This window comes from Lepus europaeus, chromosome 23, assembly GCF_033115175.1.
Source record: "Lepus europaeus isolate LE1 chromosome 23, mLepTim1.pri, whole genome shotgun sequence".
Classification (NCBI taxonomy): domain Eukaryota; kingdom Metazoa; phylum Chordata; class Mammalia; order Lagomorpha; family Leporidae; genus Lepus; species Lepus europaeus.
The window spans coordinates 24,679,534-24,703,814 of record NC_084849.1 but is presented as its reverse complement, the minus strand read 5'-3'; the positions used below and the strand labels follow the sequence as shown (position 1 = coordinate 24,703,814).

The 24,281-nt window shown below is 47.7% G+C and overlaps 1 protein-coding gene across 8 annotated transcripts in view; it reads left to right on the top strand.

The window, feature by feature from the left end:
* Nucleotides 1-23,948, top strand: part of PRR14L (proline rich 14 like) — a 70,220-nt gene extending 46,272 nt beyond the window's left edge. For 5 of the 8 annotated variants that reach the window (XM_062182683.1, XM_062182682.1, XM_062182681.1 and 2 more), the window contains 4 exons: nt 916-1,087; nt 1,631-1,737; nt 15,990-16,061; nt 19,502-23,947. In XM_062182683.1, coding sequence (XP_062038667.1) covers nt 916-1,087; nt 1,631-1,737; nt 15,990-16,061; nt 19,502-19,778 — 628 coding nt within the window. In that variant the 3' untranslated portion in view covers nt 19,779-23,947. Of the gene's footprint in view, nt 1-915; nt 1,088-1,630; nt 1,738-15,989; nt 16,062-19,501 lie in introns of all 8 variants that reach the window. The other 3 variants (XM_062182678.1, XM_062182680.1, XM_062182679.1) reach the window with 1 other exon arrangement.
* The last annotated feature ends 333 nt before the right edge of the window (nt 23,949-24,281 follow it).

Genomic DNA, 24,281 nt, shown 5'->3' with positions numbered 1-24,281 from the left:
GTGTGTGTGCACGCACACTATTACAAGATTCAAGCATAAAATGCCTGTAACCTGATCCTCATTTTTCAAACAGACGTATCTGAGAGTCACATGTGTTCTGTTACTAGTAGTGACTAGAGTGGTGTAACTGACAGCACTTCTGTTTTATGTGAAAATCACTAACCAGTTTATTGTGCCAGAAGCCCCCTCTGAAGCTATTTCTCGCCTTATCCTTTAGCCAACCTCCGTCCATAGATGGGATTGAACTCATTTGAGTATTTACTTGTTCAGTTCACCGTCATCTCCCCCCAGAAGTCTGTTCCTTTTTACATTTTTCTTTCTTTCTTTTTTTTTTTTTTTTGACAGGCAGAGTGGACAGTGAGAGAGAGAGACAGAGAGAAAGGTCTTCCTTTTTGCCGTTGGTTTACCCTCCAATGGCCGCCGCGGTAGCGCGCTGCGGCCGGCACACCGCGCTGATCCAATGGCAGGAGCCAGGTGCTTATCCTGGTCTCCCATGCAGGTGCAGAGCCCAAGGACTTGGGCCATCCTCCACTGCACTCCCTGGCCACAGCAGAGAGCTGGCCTGGAAGAGGGGCAACCAGGACAGGATCGGTGCCCTGACCGGGACTAGAACCCGGTGTGCCGGCGCCGCAAGGCAGAGGATTAGCCTATTGAGCCGCGGCGCCGGCCCCTTTTTACATTTTTCCATATCAAACTACTCCATCCTAATGAAATGAATTTTCCAGGTTCTTACAGTTTTTCACCTGTTTAGACACAGGGTGTGTCCAGAAATGACTAGAAAGCAGCTTAACTGGAGATGTCATTCCCAGAAACAAGGGAGTTCTGCTCTGCTCTAGAAGTTGAGAAGGTGTACGTGCTGTGGGTGGAAAGTGAAGCCCTGTTGTATTTTTCTCCCCTGTCTCTGCCTGATGCTAGGCTGGAGCCTTCGTTCGCTGCCTTGGTACCAAAGTCTTGCTTGGTCACGGAGCCAGCCGTCAGCAAGCTCCTGCTTACAGCCTCCGAGCTCCAAGTCCCTGCATTTGCGGAGCTCGATGGGGTGACGGCAGCGTGCCCACGACCACAGAGCAGCCCTCCAGAGGAGAAGGAGGTAAGTGCCAAACGCTGGTGGATCCGGGGCTGATGGCGCCGGAGTGTCCATCGTTGACCCATGTCCGGTGGCAGGTACAGACTGGCCCCGGTCTGTCTTTACCCGCCACCTTCTGTGTTAACTGAATCCTGAGGAATACTCTGCCAGGAGTTTTTCTGCGTGGCCAGTGAAAAGATACTGAATTTCTCAGTCTAGACATTCCAAATATTGTTGAAGCTCTATCCAAAGGTCTGTCTTGTACATTCAGAGAAGATGAGGAAATATGATAGCTTTCTTGAGTTTTGTAAACATCTGCCCGCGGTGGTAGGGATTCATATTGATGACCTCAGTACCTGAGCGGAACACACAGTGCTGCTTTCATAATACAATGGGCAGTTGCTGAGATCATAGCAGGAATAGAGGGGAGTTTGTCAGGAGCTGCTTACTAGAATCATCTATAGACAGATGAAGGTAATGTCTTAATTGTCAAGAAAGGGGTATATGTATATATTTTCGTGTATCTTACAATTTGACCATCTTTTTTTTCTTAACCCTTAAAAATAGGCTGAGCCAGAGAAGAGGCCAAAGAAAGTCTCACAGATTCGCATCCGGAAAACCATTCCTAAACCAGATCCTAATCTCACCCCCATGGGCCTTCCTCGACCCAAAAGGTGAGCTCCTGCTCTGATACAGCTGGTTCACTTACTTGGGAAGTCTTTTGACAGTGTAATTACCTATAAGTTATTTGTGCTGTCTGAGCCATTTGCTCGACTCGCAGGTATCTGCCCTCAAGGATGAGTTGGTATGTGGCCAGATGGGACGTGCAGGGATACATTGATGCCTTCTGAATGATTCTGATTGAGCTCACCATGCCAGGTGTTAGTTAGGCTGTCCTTGTGTGCACAGAGTTTTAGTTCACGCCACTCTCCACTCACTGGGCGTGAGTTTCCCATGTTTAGGTGAGGCTGTGAAGACGTTGTGGCTTAGGAAACCAAGTTACGTTCCAGTGTCAGTCAAGGAACACAGGGTTTCTGCCCTTCACAGGTTTACACAATCGTAGAACCTGAACTCCGAGTCTCTGTTTACTAAACCAAGAGAGGACCTACGTGTCAGGAGTCTAAAAAAAAAATTTTTTTTTTTTTTTTGACAGGCAGAGTGGATAGTGAGAAAGAGAGACAGAGAGAAAGGTCTTCCTTTTTGCCGTTGGTTCATCCTCCAATGGCCGCTGCGGACGGCGCATCCCGCTGATCCAAAGCCAGGAGCTAGGTGCTTCTCCTGGTCTCCCATGGGGTGCAGGGCCCAACCACTTGGGCCATCCTCCACTGTACTCCCAGGCCATAGCAGAGAGCTGGCCTGGAAGAGGGGCAACCGGGACAGAATCCGGCGCCCTGACTGGGACTAGAACCTGGTGTGCCGGTGCCATAAGGCGGAGGATTAGCCTAGTGAGCCACGGCGCCGGCCCCATCTTCTGCTTTCTCAGGCCATAGCAGAGAGCTGGATCGGAAGAGGAGCAGCCAGGACTAGAACCAGCACCCATATGGATGCTGGCGCCACAGGCGGAGGATTTACCTACTGCGCCACAGCACCAGCCCCAATGGTCTCTTCTAAGTAGGCAGTATTTGAAGATAATCCAGGTGAATGAAACGAAGTCACTCTGACAGCCCCAGTCCACAAGATAGCTGAGATCAGAGTATCCTAAGTCCAGCCCAGATACTCCATTTCTAAAGTCCTCTTCTCTAAGTATTCCTTTTAATTGGCACATACTAATTATCCAAGTTTATGGTATATGCTTTCATGTTTCAATACATATGTACATTGTATGTCAATTAAGTGCAATTAGCCCATCTGTCACTTCAGACATTTCTTCATGCTGGTGCTTTCAAAATCCTCTTTTCTAGCTGTTTGAATTATCTAATACATTATTATAAAGTGTTGTCCCCTGCTGTGCAATAAAACCAAATGCAGTCCTCCTATCTGTAACTGTGTGCTTGTGGACCAGCCTCTCCCAGTTGCCCCTTCCGCCCCTGCAGCCTCCAGCAGGCTGTATTCTACTGTCTGGTTCTTTTAAATTCCACAAAAATGAGCCTTTCTCTGCTTTATTTTACAGAATGTCCTGTAGGTCTGAAATGTCACAAATAACAGGATTTCTTCCTCTGAAATAATACTCCATTGTGTAAATGGGCTATATTTCCTTTTTCATCAGTCAGTGGACACTTAGTTGTTCACATATCTTGATTGTTGTGAAGAATGCCAAAGAGAACGTAGGAATGCAGATACCTCTTTAACATACTGATTTCATTCCCACCCAGGAAGGGGATTGCTGGATCATGTGTTCTATTTTTAGTTTGTTAATGAACGTTGATACTGTTTTCCATGATGCCTGCACCACCAGGATATAAGGGTTTGTTCTCTCCACATCTTTGCCAGCATTTATTATCTTTTATCTTTTTGATAATAGCCATTCTAATCACAGTGAGGTGATGCCGCATTGTGACTTTTTAAAAAAGATTTTATTTATTTGAAAGGCAGGATTACGGAGAGGCAGAGGCATAAAGAGAATGAGGTCCTGCATCCGCTGGTTCACTACCTAGATGGCTGCAGCCGCCGGAGCTGCGCCAATATGGAGCCAGGAGCCTCGTCTAGGCCTCCCACATGGGTGTAGCGGACCAAGGACTTGGGTCATCCTCTACTGCTTTCCCAGGCTATAGCAGAGCTGGGTCAGAAGTGGAGCAGCCAGGATTCCAACCAGCGCCCAAATAGGATGCCAGTACTGCAGGCAGTAGATTTACCCACTGCGCCACAGCACCGGCCCCACCCCATTGTGATTTTGCTCTGCATTTCTGTTGTGATTAGTGATGTTGAATGTTTCTGCATATACCTCCTGTGCATTCTCTACTTTAGACAATTGTCTGTTCAGGTCTTTTGACCATTTTTTATTTGTATTATTTGTGGGGTTTCTTTGCTGATCAGTTCTTTTAATTTCTTGTATATTTTGGATATTAACCACTTGTATGTATAGTTGGCAGATATTTCTCCCATTCTGTGGTTTTTCTCTTCATTCTATTGATTGTCTCCTTTGGTGTACAGAAGCTTTTTAGTTTGATGTAATTCCATTTGTCCGTTTTTGCTTTTATTGCTTGTGCTTTTATGGTCTTGTCCAAATAACATTGCCCAGTCCAGGATCATGAAACATTTCCTCTCTTTTTTTTAAGATTTATTTATTTATTTGAATGTTAGCGTTACAAAGAGAGAGGAGAGGCAGAGAGAGAGAGAAGTCTTCCATCCGATGGTTCACTCCTCAGTTGGCCGCAACGGCCGGAGCTGCACCGATCCAAAGCCAGGAGCTTCTTCTTCCGGGTCTCCCATGTGGGTTCAGGGGCCCAAGGACTTGGGCCGTCTTCTGCTGTTTTCCCAGGCCACCGCAGAGAGCTGGATTGGAAGTGGAGCAGCTGGGTCTTGAACCAGCGGATGTCGGCACTACAGGCCAGGACGTTAACCCGCTGAACCACAGCGCCGGCCCATTCATTTCCCCTGTTTTCTTCTTCTTACAGTAGCCTCATAGGTTTGGGTCTTGGATTTAAGTCTTTAGTCCATTTCAAGTTGAGCTGTGTATGTGGTGGAAAAGAAGAGTTCTAGTTCCATTCTGTGGGTATCTTTTTTTTTTTCCCAGCACCATTTATTGTGTACTAAGTTTTTTATTCTGGTCCATGAGTCTGTGTGCCTTTATGCCAGTACTGCAGTTTGGCTACAAAAGCTTTGTAGTATATTTTGAAGTCAAGTAGTATGGTGCCTCCAGCTTTTTGTTTTTGTTTTCTTTGAAAACTCATTTGTCTCTCCTAACAAAACTGTATGTAAGAGAGGGAGACAAGTCCAAGACAGATTTGCATTGTGAGTTCATTAGTTACTGAAAAGGGCTTAGTGATTTGATTCATATATCAAAATGTGATTAAAGATAGATAGGGTCATTCTGAAAGCAGTGGAGGATGGCCCAAGTGCTTGGGCTCCTGCAGCCACATGGGAGACCAGGAAGAAGCACCTGGCTCCTGGCTTTAGATCAGCATAGTGCCGGGCTGTGGCGGCCATTTGGGGAGTGAACCAGTGGAAGGAAGACCTTTCTATCTGTCTCTCTCTCTCTCATTGTCTATAACTCTACCTGTCAAATTAAAAAAAAAAAAAAAAAGGAACATAAGTAGTCAAATTAGCCAATCAGGATCTAGAAATTGACACAAATGCATAGAACAATTCAGTATATGGTGAGGGTGTCCTGGTAAAGGGACTGGAGAAGCCTGCAGAGATGCTCAGGACGCTTCTCAGATGTGTGCGTTTTAGCAATTAGTGGTTGAGACATTGATTTCCCTAGAGCTGTGTTCTTTTATTCCCCTTGGACACTAGTGTGAATATCTCTGTCTTCGGGATTGTATTAGCAACCTCATTGAGGGTTTTTACAGTGGTATTATGTGTCCGGTCAGGTTCAGTCGTGAGAAAGAAACCACACAGTATTTTAAACCTTGGGAAGTTTAATAGGACATACTAAACTATGATAGGAGGTTAACTGCAGACGTAAAAGACTTCTGAAGGATGTGCTGGGGCAGAGAGAGTACCCAGGGAAGGACGGGCCTGGAAGCGGCATCGCCTCTGCGGGGTTGGCTTCGAGACTTCGTTGGGGAAGGCGTGATGGCAGCTGGGCAAGCAGTAAACAGCAATTCCGTGGAGTGTGGACGAGCTAAGCTTGGCAGGAAGGCATGCAGAAGGCGTTGGGGTGCCGCTCTGATGCGAGGCCTGGAGTGTGTGGTGTTTGCTTCAGGGTGGCCACAGGAAATCACAGTGCCTCTGAAGCCCTGGAGGCCAGCGGGCCAGGAGTGCTGTACGCATCAGGAAGCCTGCAGCAAGGTGGTCACGGGCTGGGGTGCCAGGTCACAAGGGACCATGTGCTTTGCCACACGGCTGACACAGAGTTCCTCCAGATGCCTCCACAGACACCCGCTTCCATGCAAGTCACTCAGCAGTCATGTGACAGAACTGGGACGAGAGCTCCCTCCCTCCTCGCTGGTCCTGCAGCTCCCTGCTCTGGCACAGCTCCGTGTCACAGACCCCCGAGGAGAGGCGCTGACAAAGGGGAACTGAAGGACACATTCAGAACTGAAAAGCAAGAATTTTGTTTGTAAAGATTTATTTATCAAGAGGCAGAGATACAAAAAAAGAAGGAGAGGCAGAGAGAGAGGTCTTCCATCCACTGGTTCACTCCCTAAGTGGCTGCAATGGCCAGAACAGAGCTGATCTGAAGCCAGGAACCGGAAACTGCTTCTTGGTCTTCCATGTGGGTGCAGGAGCCTGAGGATTTGGGCCATTAGCAGGGAGCTGGATAAGAAGTGGTGAAGCCGGAACTCAAATTGTTGCCCATACAGGATGCTGGAGTCACAAGCAGGTCCTTGGGCCCTTGCACACTGACTTGGAAGACTTGGAAGAAGCTCCTGGCTCCTGGCTTGGGAACAGCCCAGTTCTGACAATTTAGGCCATCTGTGGAGTGAACAAGTAGATGGAAGGGCGCTCTCTCTCTCTCTCTCTCTAACTCTTCCTGTCAAATAAATAAATCTTTTTTTTTTTTTCATTTAAAAACATTTGAATAGATGGAAAGGTACACAGTCACAGAGTTCATAAGAAAAAGAAAAACAAATACACAAATACATAGAACAATTCAAGTATGGTAAAGATGTCCTCTCAGATCATTGTTGGAAAGATGAACTGTTCTGTAAATTGCTATCAGTACAGTCGGATAACATTTAAAGGTAATAAAGTTGGGTCTGTGCCTTATGCCTTTTAACAGAATAAATGCCAGATAAATCAGATTTAAGTGTCAAAAATCAAATGGCAAGGGTGCTTGAAGAAACCATAGAAAATTTCTAAATAGAATGATAAACTGTAACACAGATCTAGAAATCATAGAATAAAAGGCTGAAAATATATTACATAAGAATCTAGGAACTTCTGCTAGAAGAGCAGTAACAGCTCTCCGCTTCCTGGCTCACTGTGCGATTCTTCCTCCCCACACTCTGCCACTGTCACCTGCTGCCCTCATCAAACACCATGCCAGTGGGGCTACCTGGTCTGGGTCTGAACCGAACCGCAAAACAGAAAAAATAAACCTTTTATCTTTATAAAATTAAAGACAAAATGGATTCTTATCCCTAAGGGCTAATTTACATAAGCATACACATAGTTTTTAAAAATTGATAAGGGGAAAAAATAATAGAGAGAGACTGGCATTGTGGCACAGGGGTTAAGATGCTGCCTATGACAGCAGCCTCCCATATGAATGCCAGTTCAAGTCCCAGCTGCTCCACTTCTGATCAGGCTCCTGGCTAATGCATCTGGGAAAGCAGCAGAATATGGCCCAAGCCCCTGCACACATGTGGGAGACCTGGAAGAAGCTCCTGGCTTCTGGCTTCAGCCTGGCCCTGCCAATTGAGTAGTACCAGCAGATAGAAGATCTCTTTCTCTATCTCTCCTTTCCCTATAACTCTTCCTTTCAAATAAATAAATCTTTTTTAAAAAATGTTTTTAATTTAAGCAAATTAAAATCCCAACAGCAAAATGAATTAAGGATATGAATAGATGGTCCACAGATAAGGAAATATAGCTGGCCCTTAAACATAAGGAAAAATTGATTTTTCATATATCTAATGAGAAAACTACAAATTAAAAAATATTCTGTTACTACTACCTGTCAAACTGACAAAAACACAAACTTTGATAAGTAAGCAATTATACTACATTGCTTTAAGGGATTCTGAGTGTCACATTGCTTGTTTTAATTACTGATTGTATAAAAATTAGAAATGCATAGACCATTTGAAGCAGGAATTCTATTTCTAGGCATCCATCCTGCAGATACATTTCCATATATAGAAATGACAGATATATAAGGCTGTGTGCTAAATCATTGTTTCTACTGACAAAGGATTGAAAACAGGGGCAGACATTTCTCCAAGCAGTTAAGTTGCTGGTTAGGATGCACAGTGCCTGACTTGGCCCCAGATTCTTGATATTGCAGACCCCGGGACGCAGCAGTAATTGGATCCCTGCCACCCAGGTGGGAGACCTGAGTTGAGTTTCTGGCTCCCAGCTTTGGTCACCCTGCTGTATGCAGGCATTGAGGGTGAGCCAACGGATGGAGTTTGTGTCTGTGCAGCTCTCAGACGAATCAAAATTAAAAAAACAAACAAAAAAAAAGAAACCAGCTTTTCCCTAATACAGGACTGGTTACGTAATTTATGTTCCCTCCATTCAGAAAAATAAAATGCCATGTAGTCTGTTAAAAGAAGAAAACAAGACGCAGTATTTGCATGCCAGTATGCTCTGTCCACTTGTATGGCAATGTCAGTTGTGCTCTGTTAACATTATGCTAGAGCCCAGCAATATCCTTAGAATGCTTCTATTTGAATAGAATACCGAGCAGTTCAGGAAAATAAAAATCTTATAAAAATTCACTTTTTATATCAACTCTATAATAAGGTCTTTTTGATGATTTTTTTTTTTTAAAGGGAAAAGCTTTATTGTTGGGTGGGGAAAACCCAACAGGCTGCCTCCCCGTGCACATGAGAACCTGGTGAACACTTATAAATGAGATTTATAAATGCGGTTTCTCAGACACTGATTTGGAACTCATTCCAAATCCCTGATGTTTTGTCTTGGGCTTTATTTATAGGTTTTTTCTCTCTAGGTAAAAATATAAAAGCGACTGTCAGCCAAGCAACTTGGCTGTCCTAGAGATTTAAGGTCCCTTTGTCTTTTTCTAAGCCAGAAAACAGATACGATCAAAAATGTTGCTACATGCTGCTTAGTTTGCATTGGCACATCTCAGCGTTAAGATCTTGCCTCATCTTGTTTTCAGTGAGAGCTCTGCACCTGCCCTCCTCACGTTGGAAATGCAGCATCTTGTCCTGTGAAATACATTAACGGGGGCAGTGGTCTGGCATAGCAGCTGGGACGCCCACATCAGAACGCCCTGGTCCCAGTCCCGGCTACAGTCCCAGTCCCGGCTTCCTGTTAATGCACACCCTGGAGGGGGGAGTGAAGGCTCCCACCCCCCCCCAAGAGAGACTCAGATTGAGTGCCCAGATTCTGGCTTCAGCCTGGCCCTGCCCCAACGGTTGGTGGGCATTTAGAGAGTGAAACAGATGATGGAAGACATCTGTGCTCTCTCGTCTCTCTGCCTTTCAAGTCAATAAAAATTGGTTTAAAATGCCACAGTTTTGTCATAAGAGGTCATGGCCACAGAGAGTCACTCCTGAGATTTGTTATAAAGCCAGTGAGTAAGAGGTACGGTTAAAACTTTTGCCAGCATGACCTTTGACCTCAATTCTTGTTTCACTAGTTTCCTTGTGACTTAAAGTGTATGAGGGATAGAGTAATGTGCTGTAACTTGTGTTTTAGCAGTGTGGTAGATGTGTTGCGTTACCCACTTAAAAGAAAAAGCAGTGCTCTTTAAATATTAGTCTTTTTTTTTGACAGTGGATGAGAGAAAGAGAGACAGAGAGAAAGGTCTTCCTTTTTGCCATTGGTTCACCCTCCAATGGCCGCCAGGAGCCAGGTGCTTCTCCTGGTCTCCCATGGGGTATAGGGCCCAAGCACTTGGGCCATCCTCCACTGCACTCCCTGGCCACAGCAGAGAGCTGGACTGGAAGAGGAGCAACCGGGACAGAATCCGGTGCCCCGACCGGGACTAGAACCCGGTGTACCGGTGCTGCAAGGCGGAGGATTAGCCTGTTGAGCCACAGCGCTGGCCTAAATATTAGTCTTAAAGTGCATCAGTTAATTATTGGAGGAAGGAGGAGTTGTCAGAGACTGAAAACGAAATGAAACTAGCAGTCAAGGGAGGAGAGAGGTAGGTGAGCATCAAAGCCAAATCAGGTTACATCGAGGTTGGTTTACATTGGATGCAGAGAGCAAGAAACAAAGAACAAAGTCTGTGCCCTCCCCCAGGATGGCAGTCTGGCATGTCACACACACACCACGCCCCGCCCCGCCCTATATCTGTCTATCACCTCAGTATGGAGATGAAACCATAAACCTGTGTGCCTTTCCTCTCCAGCTCCTACAAGGACAACAGGAAAATACCTTCCCTAAATCCTGGCGCTGGTAGGAAAAAAGAACTCTCTTCTGAGAATTAGTAACCACAAGCTGGCCTTTTTTGTGGATTTGCGTCCCAATTCCATGCTGCTTGGTTAGACTGGAAATTGCGTTAGCCTAAGATTTTTTTTTTGGGGGGGGGGGACAGGCAGAGTGGACAGTGAGAGAGAGAGAGAAAGGTCTTCCTTTTGCCGTTGGTTCACTCTCCAATGGCCGCTGCCGCTGACGCCCTGCGGCCGGTGCACTGCGCTGATCCAAACGCAGGAGCCAGGTGCTTCTCCTGGTCTCCCATGGGGTGCAGGGCCCAAGCACTTAGGCCATCCTCCACTGCACTCCCGGGCCACTGCAGAGAGCTGGCCTGGAAGAGGGGCAACGGGGACAGAATCCGGTGCCCTGACCGGGACTAGAACCCGGTGTGCCGGCGCCGCAAGGCGGAGGATTAGCCTGTTGAGCCACGGCGCCAGCCTAGGCTAAGATTTTCATCACAGTGTTCCTGGGCTGGTAGTATGCTCAGACTCCTGGCAGAAACGCACAGATATGGCCTTAAGTAAAAGTTAAGGGACTGTGAAATAACTCACAAGAAAACAGAGCAGAGGGAAATAAGATTTTATGTGTGAGTGCCAATGGACGTAAGGTAGACAGCAAATCAGATCTGCAAAGACTTTAGTATTGGAATTATTGGAGAAAAATATAGTATGTTTAATATATTTGAGGAATGCAAGTGTGCTTCAAAAAGTTCATGGAAATTAAAGGCTTAAGTTTGTTTGGATTAAAAAAAAAATGTTGAAAGCCATGCATATGAGAGATGTTTAAAAATTCATGGAAAATGCCTGTTATGAAAATATAGAGGATTCAAATTTTTTTTCCACCAACATTTTTTATCCCATTTTCCCACCAACACTCTGAAGTACCGTTGTACAAATAGATTGAAATAGGAATAATGGGGTGGGGGGATATGTTTGGCCTAGAAGTTAAGAGACACCTGCTCCCCATATTAGGGTGTGTGGGTTTGATTCCTGACTCCAGTGATGGCCCAAGTGACGGGGTTGTTGCCGCCCATGTAGGAGGCCTGGACTGAGTGCCTTGCTGCCACCGTTGGCATCCTGTGCTGTTGCAGATGTTTGGAGAGTGAACCAAAGCTCCCTTTTCTCTGCCTGTCTTTCTGCCTCTCAAGAAAGAAAGACAGAGTGGGAGGGGTAGTAGGGTGGGAAGAATCACGGTGCTGCTAAACTTGGATTTATGAGATGCTTGAGGTTTGTATACCTCAAATAAAGCTTTCTTGAATAAAAAAAAAAAAAAGGTGGGGGGGGCAGAAGAAGGAAGGCAGGGAGGGAGGAAGGGAAAAGAAATAGCAATGGACTAAGGTATACTTGAAAAAAACTAAGATTGAAATTGAACTGTATAGGCCGGCGCCGAGGCTCACTAGGCTAATCCTCCGCCTTGCGGCGCCGGCACACCGGGTTCTAGTCCCGGTCGGGGCACCGGATTCTGTCCCGGTTGCTCCTCTTCCAGGCCAGCTCTCTGCTGTGGCCAGGGAGTGCAGTGGAGGATGGCCCAAGTGCTTGGGCTCTGCACCCCATGGGAGACCAGGATAAGCACCTGGCTCCTGCCATCGGAACAGCGCGGTGCGCCGGCCGCAGCGCGCCTACCGCGGCGGCCATTGGAGGGTGAACCAATGGCAAAAAGGAAGACCTTTCTCTCTGTCTCCCTCTACTGTCCACTCTGCCTGTCAAAAAAATAAAATAAAATAAAAAATTTTAAAAAATTATAAAATAAAAAAAATTCTAAAGAGAAAAATGATTTTGAAAGCAGAGAACATTGTGAATAGAGGTGACAGAAATTCTAGCAAGCTGAATCCAGCAGCACATGAAAAGATTTTACAGATGACCACGTAGGATTTATCCCAGGAATGGGAGATTAGTGGATATAGGGAATGTGTCCACACAGTGGGTATACCATAGTCACAGAGGGCAGAAAACACATGAGCAAAAGATGGAGGAAGCGCTCGGCAGAACCCAATGCCCTTTCGTGACAAGAGACCCCACACACTAGGAATTGAAATGGAGGAAGTTCAAATGGATAAAGGTCATCTACAGAATCCTCCAGATAAAATGATGCTTAATAAGGTAGGGAGGACTGAAAGCGTTCCCCTAGGATCAAGAACAAGGAAAGGATGAGTGCTCTTAACAGTTCTGTTCATTCTACTAGAGATTTTAGCCAGGGCAAACAGCAAGAGAGTGAAATTAACAGCATTCAAACTGGAAAGGAAGTAAAACTGTGTTCACAGACAAAGTTAACTTGTATTCAAAAAATCTTAAGGAGCCCTCTGTCAGAGCTAATGAGAGAATTCAGCAAGGGGGCAGGATATAAGATCAATACACAAAAAAGAAAGAAGGAATTCACTTGTATTTTTGTGTACTAGCAATGAATAAAGAGGAAATTAAGAAAAAGAATTCCATTTATAGTCACCAAAAACTATCAAATAGTTGTTGAAAGAATGTAGAGATCTAAATATATGTAAAGTATCTGGTGTTCACAGTTTGGGAGACACACTTTTTTTTTTTACAGGCAGAGTGGACAGTGAGAGAGAGACAGAGAGAAAGGTCTTCCTTTGCCGTTGGTTCACCCTCCAGTGGCTGCCGCGGCCGACGCAGCGCACCGCGCTGATCCGAAGCCAGGAGCCAGGTGCTTCTGGTCTCCCATGGGGTACAGGGCCCAAGCACTTGGGCCATCCTCCACTGCACTCCCGGGCCACAGCAGAGAGCTGGCCTGGAAGAGGGGGTACCAGGACAGAATCCGGCACCCCGACCGGGACTAGAACCCGGTGTGCCGGCGCCGCAAGGCGGAGGATTAGCCTATTGAGCCGCAGCGCCAGCTGAAGACACACTATTGTCACAACGTTGCTACCACCCAGCAGGGTCTTCAGATTCACTACAGTTCCTTTCAAAATGCCAACTGAATTTTTTTTTCCAGAAATTGACAGACTGATCCCCAAATTCATGTGGAAATACTAGGGATCCAGAATAGCTAAAAACAAGCTTGAAAAAAGAACAGAGCAGAAGATTCACTTCCCCATTAAAAAACTGTTTTTAAGTTTTTTGTTTTTTTTTTTTTTTTTTTTTGACAGGCAGAGTGGACAGTGAGAGAGAGAGACAGAGAGAAAGGTCTTCCTTTTGCCGCTGGTTCACCCTCCAATGGCCACCGCGGTAGCGCGCTGCGGCCGGCGCACCGCGCTGTTCCGATGGCAGGAGCCAGGTGCTTATCCTGGTCTCCCATGGGGTGCAGGACCCAAGCACTTGGGCCATCCTCCACTGCACTCCCTAGCCACAGCAGAGAGCTGGCCTGGAAGAGGGGCAACCGGGACAGGATCGGTGCCCCGACCGGGACTAGAACCCGGTGTGCTGGCGCCGCAAGGCGGAGGATTAGCCTAGTGAGCTGCGGCGCCGGCCTATTTTATTTTCTTTTATTCGAAAATTAGAGTGATAGGGCCAGCACTGTGGCGTAGTAGGTTAAGCCTCCCCCTGTGGTGCCAGCATCGTATTGAGTGCCAATTGGAGTCCCGACTGCTCCACTTCCGATCCGGCTGCTTGATAATAGCTTGGGAAACGCAGTGGAAGATGGCGCAAGGGCCCCTGCACCCACATGGGAGACCCAGAAGAAGCTGCTGGCATCAGATCAGTTCAGCTCTGGCTATTGCGGCCATTTGGGGAGTGAACCAGCAGATGGAAGATTCCTCTCTGTCTCTCCCCCTCTCTCTCTGTAACTCTGCCTCTCAAATAAATAAATCCTTAGAAAAAAGAAAACGTGTTTTAGATTAGATGGTGGTAATCAGTGAGTAACTTTGTGAATATCCTGGAAACCACTGAATTGTGCATTTTAAATGGGTGAACGTGGTGGTGAGTATACCAGAACTCCTTGGGGAGTTATTACAGGTCTGGGGCCAAAAACAAGATGAGTATAGGATCTCTTTCCACATTGGAAGGTAACAAAGCTCTCGTAGACCAAGGGAGTCTAGTCGGAGGGGTTCAGAACCAGTGTGAAAAATTCCCACTGCCCACAGATGAGACAGGCTTGAACCTCACAAAGAATCAGTCCCGTAGACTGAGGCAGATCAGATCACTCAGACCCCATGATGCACTACGAACCGTTGGCAAACTAAGACCACTCACCAGCCATCTTTGGAGGAGGCTGGGGAATTAATTCACTGTTTTGGAAATAGGTAGCTAAAGGGAAAGGACCAAGCAACCGGTTCCTCTGGTTCCTACCTAGTGAATGGAGAAGGAATGGCAGACTGAGCCAAAATTGGACAGCTTAGTCGCATGTGGGTGGGTGGAGAGGTCTTCAGAAAGGTCGTGGAACGTGCATAGTTACTTAAAAACTGTGTGTGTTTAAAAAATTCTGGCAACAAAAAAATCTTTTAACTCCATTCTCTATGAGCTGTGTGAGGCACTCATTGAATACACACCTGAGAGTCTCTACTAAATATAAAAATAGCACCGAAACCTCACTTTAACATTTAATTAATTGCCACTTTGCAAAAAAATAGAATATTTTCCATATATTTGTGTCAAAAGAGCATGTTAAATGATTCTAAGGTGACATAATTAAGAAAATTTGGGGACAGGTGTTTGGCACAGTCATTAAGAATCTGCTTGCGGCTGGCGTTGTGGCTCACTAGCCTAATCCTCCGCCTGCGGCGCCGGCACTCTGGGTTCTAGTCCCGGTTGGGGCGCCAGTTCTGTCCCAGTTGCTCCTCTTCCAGTCCAGCTCTCTGCTGTGGCCCAGGAGTGCAGTGGAGGATGGCCCAAGTACTTGGGCCCTGTACCCCATGGGTGACCAGAAGGAAGCACCTGGCTCCTGGCTTCAGATCAGCACAGCGCACCGGCCGTAGTGGCCATTTGGGGGGTGAACCAACGGAAGGAAGACCTTTCTCTCTGTCTCTGTCTCTCTCTCTCTTTCTCTCTCTCTCTGTCTAACTCTGCCTGTCAAAAAAAAAGAAAAGAAAAAAGAATCTGCTTGAGATGCCTGCATGCTGTCTCTGCGTGCCTGGGTTTTAGTCCTGCACGCCAGCTTCCTGCTGTGGACTCTGGAAAGCTACAGCAGGTGGCGCTCAAGTACCTGGGTCCCTACCACCCAAGTGGGAGACCTGGATTGAGTTCCAGTCTCCTAGTTTTGCCCTGGCCAAACTTTGGCTGTTGTGGGTATTTGGGAAGTGAACAAGCAGAGGAATCTTTCTCTGTCTCTCTCTCTTTCATATAAATAAAAATAAATTTTTAAAAATAGAAAATCTGGCCCTCAGGCCAAATGACCCAATTTCTTCAACAAATAAATTATAAGATAAAAATGAAGATAGGATAGCACAACAGTAACATATATTAGGACATTATTGATTGGAGTTTTAACCTTGTGTTCTTTGAGAAAAGGATAAAAATAAATATTGACTCACTTCAGTTTATAAGCTAAGTGTGCTCATTAAAATTCTCACCAGCCTCTTAAAGAATAGAGTGTAAATTTTCAAGCCATGAGCGGGGGCGGATAAAAAGACCAGTCAGCTAAGGGGGAAAAAAAAAAACATTAAGAGGATAGAACGAAAAAGAAGTTACAAAGTAAGATAATGGGTAGATTTGTAAGATAACGTAGAAATCCTGATGCATTGTTCCCAATAATATGTATAAGTACATATTTTTCACATGAAACATACCTGAAACTTGTAACTAAAAGAACAGAAAGATTAGAATTAGAAATCCAGTATACTCTTCAGAGAATGTGAAGACTTGTTTTTTTCTGTTTTCAGGCTAAAGAAGAAAGAGTTTAGTTTGGAAGAAATATATACCAACAAGAATTACAAGTCTCCTCCTGCCAACAGGTAGGTCCATCGAGCTGAGAGAAGAGGAGCAGGAAGAAGTATGAAATGATTGATGTAAATCTACAGTCCTTCCACTCCCCAAGAGTCTCTGCAGTTCAGTACGTTTAGTTCCCACCGCTTGACTTGGGATCAGCAAGAAAGGAAAGAAATGCGTGTTGGGGGAGATTGGACAGAAAACATTTTCACTTTGCACTTGCGTTTTTACCAAAGATGCCGACTTCTTCAGTTCTGATAATCACTGATCTTCAGATGCAGTTCCAAACACAAACACAGAAACAGTTTTCCTAGACCACCAGTGAGTCTGAATTCAGTTCAGGTCAGGGCCTGTGCTGTGCCAGATACAGCAGAAGAGTCCCAGGATGCCCCACTAGGATTTTGTACACGTGCGCTAATGTCTTATACACGATGTTCATTGCAGCATTGCTAAATAATAGCAGAGTGTTGGAAACAATGCAAAATACTCATTACTAGGGTGCTCATCAAATTATAATCCATGGGGCCAGCATTGTGGGTAATGGGTTAAGCCGCTACCCTCCAAGTCCTGACTGCTCCACTTTGGATCCAGTGGGAAAGCAGCAACAGATGGCCCAAAGTTCCTGGGCCCCTGCCGCCACCTTGGAGGCTCAAGAAGCTCCTGGCTTCAGGCTGGCCCAGAGCTGCCCATTGCAGCCATTTGAGGAGTAAACCAGCAGGTGGAAGGTTCATTCATTCTCTGTCTCTCTAACTCTCTAACTCTTCCTTTCTATAATCCATCCTTAAATGGAATACACTACCTATGGACATTTAATGTATACGGCCATTCAAAAACGAGTCAGATAACTTTGCAGTACATAGGAGCATGGTGAAGTGTATGAGAAGGCCCCGAGGAGCCCAGGGTATAGTTTGCTGCTGTCTGAGTAAGGAAAAACAAGAAGAAGAGTTTGGCCTGGCAGTGAAGATGCAGTTAGGACGCCCCATCTCATAGCAGAGTGTGAGGGTCCAGGTCTGAAGACGCAGTTAGGACGCCCCATCTCATAGCAGAGTGTGAGGGTCCAGGTCTGAAGACGCAGTTAGGACGCCCCATCTCATAGCAGAGTGTGAGGGTCCAGGTCTGAAGATGCAGTTAGGACGCCCCATCTCATAGCAGAGTGTGAGGGTCCAGGTCTGAAGATGCAGTTAGGACGCCCCATCTCATAGCAGAGTGTGAGGGTCCAGGTCTGAAGACGCAGTTAGGATGCCCCATCTCATAGCAGAGTGTGAGGGTCCAGGTCTGAAGACGCAGTTAGGACGCCCCATCTCATAGCAGAGTGTGAGGGTCCAAGTCTGAAGATGCAGTTAGGACACCCCATCTCATAGCAGAGTGTAAGGGTCCAGGTCTGAAGATGCAGTTAGGACGCCCCATCTCATATCAAAGTGTGAGGGTCCAGGTCTGAAGATGCAGTTAGGACGCCCCATCTCATAGCAGAGTGTGAGGGTCCAAGTCTGAAGATGCAGTTAGGACGCCCCATCTCATAGCAGAGTGTGAGGGTCCAGGTCTGAAGATGCAGTTAGGACGCCCCATCTCATAGCAGAGTGTGAGGGTCCAAGTCTGAAGATGCAGTTAGGACGCCCCATCTCATAGCAGAGTGTGAGGGTCCAAGTCTGAAGATGCAGTTAGGACGCCCCATCTCATAGCAGAGTGTGAGGGTCCAAGTCTCAGCTCAGTTCCCAGTTCCGACTTCCTGCTAACGTACACCCTGGGAGGCAGCAGGTGCATGAAGGAGTTGGGTCACTGCCACCAGGTGGAAGACCTGGATTGAGTTCTCAGCTCCCATCCTTGGCTGGCTGACTTTTGGCAGTCATTTGGACAAGCAGCCTCTCAAGTAAATTTAAAAAAAAAAAAAAAATTAAGATTTATTTTATTTATTGGAAAGACTAAGGGTCACAGAGAGAAATAGAGCCAGAGAGAGAGAGAGATCCTCCATCCACTGGTTCACTCCCCAAATGGCCACAGTGGCTGGAGCTGAGCTGATCCGGAGCCAGGAGCATCTTCCAGGTCTGCCATGTGAGTTCAGGGGCCCAAGCACTTGGGCCATCTTCTACTGCTTTCCCAGGCCATAGCAGAGAGCTGGATCAGAAATGGAGCAGCTGGGACTCGAACTGGCACCCATATGGGATGCTGCACTGCAGGCCAGAGCTTTAACCCACTGCACCACAGCTCTGGCCCCATAAATGAAATATTTAAAATAACAAAATAAAGAGTATATACCATGAGTCAACAGGCTGTATAGACTACAGACTAATCCTGGTGTTGGCTTTTTGTTTCTTTGTGGTTTTTTTTGTAACGGCCCATAAACTAAGAATGCTTCTTTTCTCCAAAAAGAAGAAAAACAAAACAATTTGTTTTTTGTTTTTTCATTTTATTTATTTATTTATTTATTTGAAAGACAGAATTACAGAGAGGTAGAGAGAGAGAGAGGGAGGTCTTCTATCTGCTTGTTCACTCCCCTGATGGCCACAATGGCCAGAGCTGCGCTAATCCAAATCCAGGAGCCTCTTCAGGGTCTCCCACACAGGTGCAGGGGCCCAAGGACTTGCGCCAAAGCAGAGAGCTGGATCAGAAGTGGAACAGCTGGGACTCAAACCGGTGCCCATATCCGATGCCAGCCCTGCAGGCAGCAGCTATGCCTGCTATACCACAGTACCAGCCCCGAAAAACGAAACAATTTGTAACAGAGGCCTATGTGCTTACCAAGTTTAAAATAGTTTCTGGCCCCTTACAGAAAAGGGGAAATTCCTGATAATATGTTTTATTTATGCAGGTCTTAAATGATTTTTGGAATGATACACACAAAAAATTTGTGTTTCCTGGGGTTGGAGGTGGTGGTAGAATGTGTTATTTTTTCATTATTTGAATTTTATTCCTGTGTGCATGTAACACTTATAAATGCATCTAAGGGTTTTTTGTTTTTGTTTGAAATTTATTTTATTTTATTTGAAAGACAAAGTTACAGAGAGAAGTAGAGACAGAGCGAGAGGTCTTCCATCTGCTGGTTCATTCCCGAAATGGCCACAATGGCTGGAGCTGTGCCGATCCAAAGCCAGGAGCCAGGAGCTTCCTCTAGGTCTCCCATGTGGGTGCAGGAGCCCAAGGACTTGGGCCATCTTCTACTGCTTTCCCAGGCCACAGCAGGGAGCTGGATTGGAAGAGGAGCAGCCAGGACTAGAACAGGCGCCCATATGGGATGCCAGCGCTTCAGGCCAGGGCTTTAACCCACTGTGCCACAGCACTGACCCCCTATGGGTTTTTTTTTTCCATACTAAAAAAATAATAACAGGTACTGGCCAGAGGAAACAGTGTGGTAAGGATTAGTTAGTACAGGTAGATTTCAGACCCCATGGGCCGAAAGGGCTGGTGACCTAGGAGATGCACCACTTGGGAGTTGGTCTGTTGGTGATTCCATTTTACACTCCATCCTCAGGTGTCTAGAGACCATCTTTGAGGAGCCCAAGGAACGAAATGGTACGCTCATCTCCATCAGCCAACAGAAGAGGAAGCGGGTCCTAGAATTTCAGGATTTTACAGTCCCACGAAAGAGGCGAGCCCGCGGCAAAGTCAAGTTGGCGGGCAGCTTCACCCGGGCCCAGAAGGCAGCTCTGCAGAGCCGGGAGCTGGATGCCCTTCTGATACAGAAACTGATGGAACTGGAGACCTTCTTTGCCAAGGAAGAGGACCAGGAGCCCTCGGCAGGCTGTTGAGAAGCAGTTCAGTTTGGGAGTCTCCATTTTAGATGTTTTTAGATCGCCCCGGAAGAGGTTGCCTAATTTTGCCCTACCGCCCAAACCACTCAAGATGCACAGTCCGTGAGTTTTTACCTACTTCAAGGTGCAGCCTTTTTAGGAACTGGTGAAGGAGGGAAGGAGGATCCTCTACTTCTACTGCTGAGATCAGAACCTCAGGAATGCTCCCTTTCTCCTGGAACCGGTCCTGTCCCGAATGGCATCTTGCCGCACCCTCCAGCCTCTGCCAGCCACAGGAGGAAGAAGCTGCGTATCTCAAGTAAACACTAGGATTCCGAAGACTCCCCGCATTTGCATGTCCGTGTGAAAGTCCCGCTTTGTTTACGGTGGTGCTAAACCAAGATTATCTAGAAACGTGGCCCAGGGAGGGGGCCCCGGCGTCCTGTCTTGCGTGGTCTCCCCAGCTCCTGGCAGCCATAGAGGAAGGATGAGCTGTTGTGTTTTCTAGTCCCTCGAGTGTCTGCCCACAACCTGTTTGTGTAAGTGTGTGTGCGTGCGTGTGCTCGTGTGTGTGCGTGTGTGGCTTTTCCCCATCATTTTCTCCCCTCTGTGACTGTGGGTCACCAGTGCCAGAGGAGCCCGTCCAGGCCCCATTCGGAGTAAGTTGCACTTTTTAATGTTGTAATGTTGATTATTTTCATTTGTTTTATTTCCTTTTTTTTTTTGTATTATTATTGCTGCATGTTTGGAGCCTTTAAATGTGATTTTTTTTAAAACAATTTTCTAAAGACATTAAGGAGAAAGAAAATACACGTGTCTTACACGGTAGGCATTGGACCCAGCTGATGGGTGCATGGAACAGATATTTTCTCATCTGTGTGTTGCCAGCAGTCCCCTCCCCATCTCCTGCTTGTTGGTAACTCGTGAGAGGGGGCGCCGTTTTCACGTGGGTTTCCTTCTTGCCCACTAGGTACATGTGTTTGTTTTAGTGGTGGAAGAGCAGGTTTCTCTCCCAGTGATTTTAAAGACTCCCAGGATTGAGTGTGGTCCCAATGGGTTTTATCTGAAGTTGTGAAACGCAACAAAGTTGAATACAACGGCTTGGGTGTTGATGAAGGCCGACCCAGAGATTGGTAGCTGTCAGAGCCACCTGCTCCCAAGGGCTGGGGTGGGGAGAGTCGGAGTAGTGGTTCAGACCCAGCGACCTGTTCTTGGGGCACAATCATGAAATTCCACGACCGGCCCTGTCTTGAGGGCACCGCATGTCCTGTGGGCTCCTGTGTCAGGCATACTGGAAATGCCAAATGCCAGAGGTAGCCGAGTGTCTGGGTCTGGGCAGTGGGAAGCTGGGAGCTCAGCAGGCCTGGAGGTCTCATTCCTTCCCCCTGAACCCTGTGTGCCCTGGCCCTGCTGCCCCCTCCTCTGCCTCCCTCGTGGTTTTTCTTTCTCTCAAAACGAGAGCGCAGAGAATTGACATTCCTTGGCTGGTGAGTGGGCTGCTAAAGGCAGCCTCAGGACACTGGTCACCTCTTCCTGTCCTCTCGGAGCCGGTGCCGTGAAGCAGCCGCCCGTGGGAACCATGAGCACCAGGGGCGTTGCTGAGTCAGTCTGTTAGGGGAGAGCGAGTGGTGCCGTCCAGGAGTGTTGGCCGACTCTCCTAGGTTTCTTTGGCTTCCCCGATTTGGTTGGGGTAGAGGAGGTGGGGGGAGGGAATCGAGGGTGTCTTTGTGCCTTCCGCGGGTTGACAGTCTGTGCCACACTGGAGCAAAAAAAAAAAAAAAAAAAAAACTAAACTAAACTAAATTAAAAAACTGACATGAGCAGGATAGAAAGTGCCACATCTGTCTTTGCCGCCTGCTGCCTCAGACGTAGCATTAGACAAAGTGAAGACAACAGCATGCTCCGCTAAGGCTAGGGCCGAACAGGACTGAAAGAGCCACATTCCCGCACCGGCTCTGAATGGTCCTGGTCCGATTCCGCCCGTGCCCGTCTCCCGTGCCCTGGCTGTGTGGACAGGACGGGTCTCGCCTCAGCACCCCTTCACTCCCTGGGGCGGGGCTTCTCAAACACTAGATGCTTCTTCATCTTGTTTAAGGAAGTGGGAGTTGTGTACTCTTAGGGAGCGTGAACTAGCCCTGTTGGCCAGCTCCCTTGCCAGCGTAGATGAGGCGGTGGTGTCATCCGGCCAGTGAAAAGTGAGGTGGGCGTAGCTGTGGAATCACCAGCGTGACGGAGACGCAGCTTCAAGGTTGCCTGTCACAGGCGTGGCCCTGGACACAGCCTGGGGCAGTGATTTGGAACCTCGGCCTCTAGGACTGCAGGAGAGAGACACCTGGGCTCCTTCCTTGTCCAGAGGTGCTGGGAAGAAGCTGCTCCGAGGCCAGCGCTGCCTGTCCTTGAATTCTTGGTCCGCACCCTGCCTGGGGTGCCTCCACTGCTCGGAAGTTAAGGAGGCACCCCGCTCCACACTCCAGGAACTTCCCTGAAGTTGAACATCGCCTTCCAGCCAGGCTCCGCCAGACCTGTCTTGACATCCAGTTTTGCCACCTGCAGCGCTGTCAGTTGTCCTCAGAGCCTGTGGTCGCTGAGCATGGTGGGAAACAGGTGAGCCGCTGGCGTGCCGCCCGCCCAGAGCCAGAGGAGTTCTGCACAGTTTGAGGATGAGCTGGTTACAGCTCACTCAGCTACAGCTCACATCTGCAGATGGAGTTCTGAGTTCCCCGTCTGGGAAAGGGAGCAGGAGTCTCAGGTGCGCTCAGGGTTCTGCCTGTCAGCTTGTTCACCGAAGCTTTCCACTTTGCTTTGGTTTGCTTGCTTCGTGTCTTGTCAATGTCTAGCTTATATTAGCCTCCCCCGACTCCTTTGGGCCTCATCTCCCGTTCGTGTGAATGTACCTCATCACCTGTTCGAGCAGATTATGTCCGCTTCGTCTTACTGACCTTGCCGCTGAGGGAGGTGCGGTGGGAAGACGGGTAGCGTTTGCCTTACTCGGAGCCGGGAGAGCTCAGAAACGTATGCTGTGAATCCCAAAACCCAGCGCTCCTCCAAGAGCTGTGAAAATCATGATACCTTCTCACACTTTTGCCTGAAAGGGTCTTTTTGCCCGGGTGCCAGAGCCGACCTAACATCAATTGCAGATCCCCCACCCCAGCCCTGCCCTGGGCACACTGCTCCGCCCGCGGCTCGTTCCCCACCCACCGGAGGCCTGCAGCGGCTCGTCCGAGGCTGCAGGGCAGCCTCCAGCAGCACACGGCTGGGGCTCTGTCTCCAGGCCGGGAGTCCGCCTCCCGGCCAGCCCCGTGTTTCTGAAGGTCCGTGGGAGGCCAGCTTTTAGGCAGCGATACTTTCCTCCTGGGGGGAGTCGGGAAGTATGCAGTTGGTGCTTTCTTTAATTCCTTTGTTTTGTCATTTGTGTGCGCATTTCCCCTGGTATCATGGAAAGGACCTCTCAAATAACCACATCATGGCTGGCTGTATCCAAAGTATGCATAATTGACCGGAGGTGTGGCGCTTCCCTCCCTGATTTCTCCTAAGGAGGGGCTCCTTGCCCGAACTGAACGTCTGCATGTGAGAAGCTGCCTCAGGGAGAGACGTAATTCTCCCAGCATCGCGGTCCCGTGTCTACACCAGGCCACACACTGAGCAGCAGAAAGCGATTTTGACTGTGAAGTGGGGATCCCCAGGTGTGCAGCCTGCCGTCTGGCAGTGCAGCGTTCACACTGAAGCCTGTTAACTGTGTGTCTCCACAAGCCCCTCTCTGGTGCTGAAATTGACCTGAATTCTTGGTGAGAGGCCTCAGCGTCTCCCTCGGGCCAGCCTGGGCCAGAAAATAGCTGCCTGACGTGTTCATATGATCATGGTCAAAAGTTCAGTGAAATTTGTACATTTTGGTAACATTGGCATACATGATGCCCCTGCAGTTCCTTTTCTTTTTGGTAGTTTGTGATTCTAAAATGCTCACTGTTATGTGTGTTAATTTATGAAAATAAAAAAACTTTTTTTTTTTTTTTTTGGAAACCTTTCAAATAACTCTCTGGGCTATTTTATTGTTATGGGTTGATAATGGATTAAAATTTCGCCGGCGCCGCGGCTCAATAGGCTAATTCTGCGCCTTGTGGCGCCGGCACACCGGGTTCTAGTCCCGGTCGGGGCACCGGATTCTGTCCCGGTTGCCCCTCTTCCAGGCCAGCTCTCTGCTGTGGCCAGGGAGTGCAGTGGAGGATGGCCCAAGTGCTTGGGCCCTGCACCCACATGGGAGACCAGGAGAAGCACCTGGCTCCTGCCTTCGGATCAGCGCGGTGCACTGGCCGCAGTGCACCAGCCACGGCGGCCATTGGAGGGTGAACCAACGGCAAAAGGAAGACCTTTCTCTCTCTCTCTCTCTCTCACTGTCCACTCTGTCAAAAAAAAAAAAAAAAAGATTAAAATTTGCCTGTCATGTTGTGAAGTTTTTTTTTTTTAATAGTCATTCCACAGTTATGTATCAGATCAAATGTTAATTAATGTGCTCACCATCTTCTG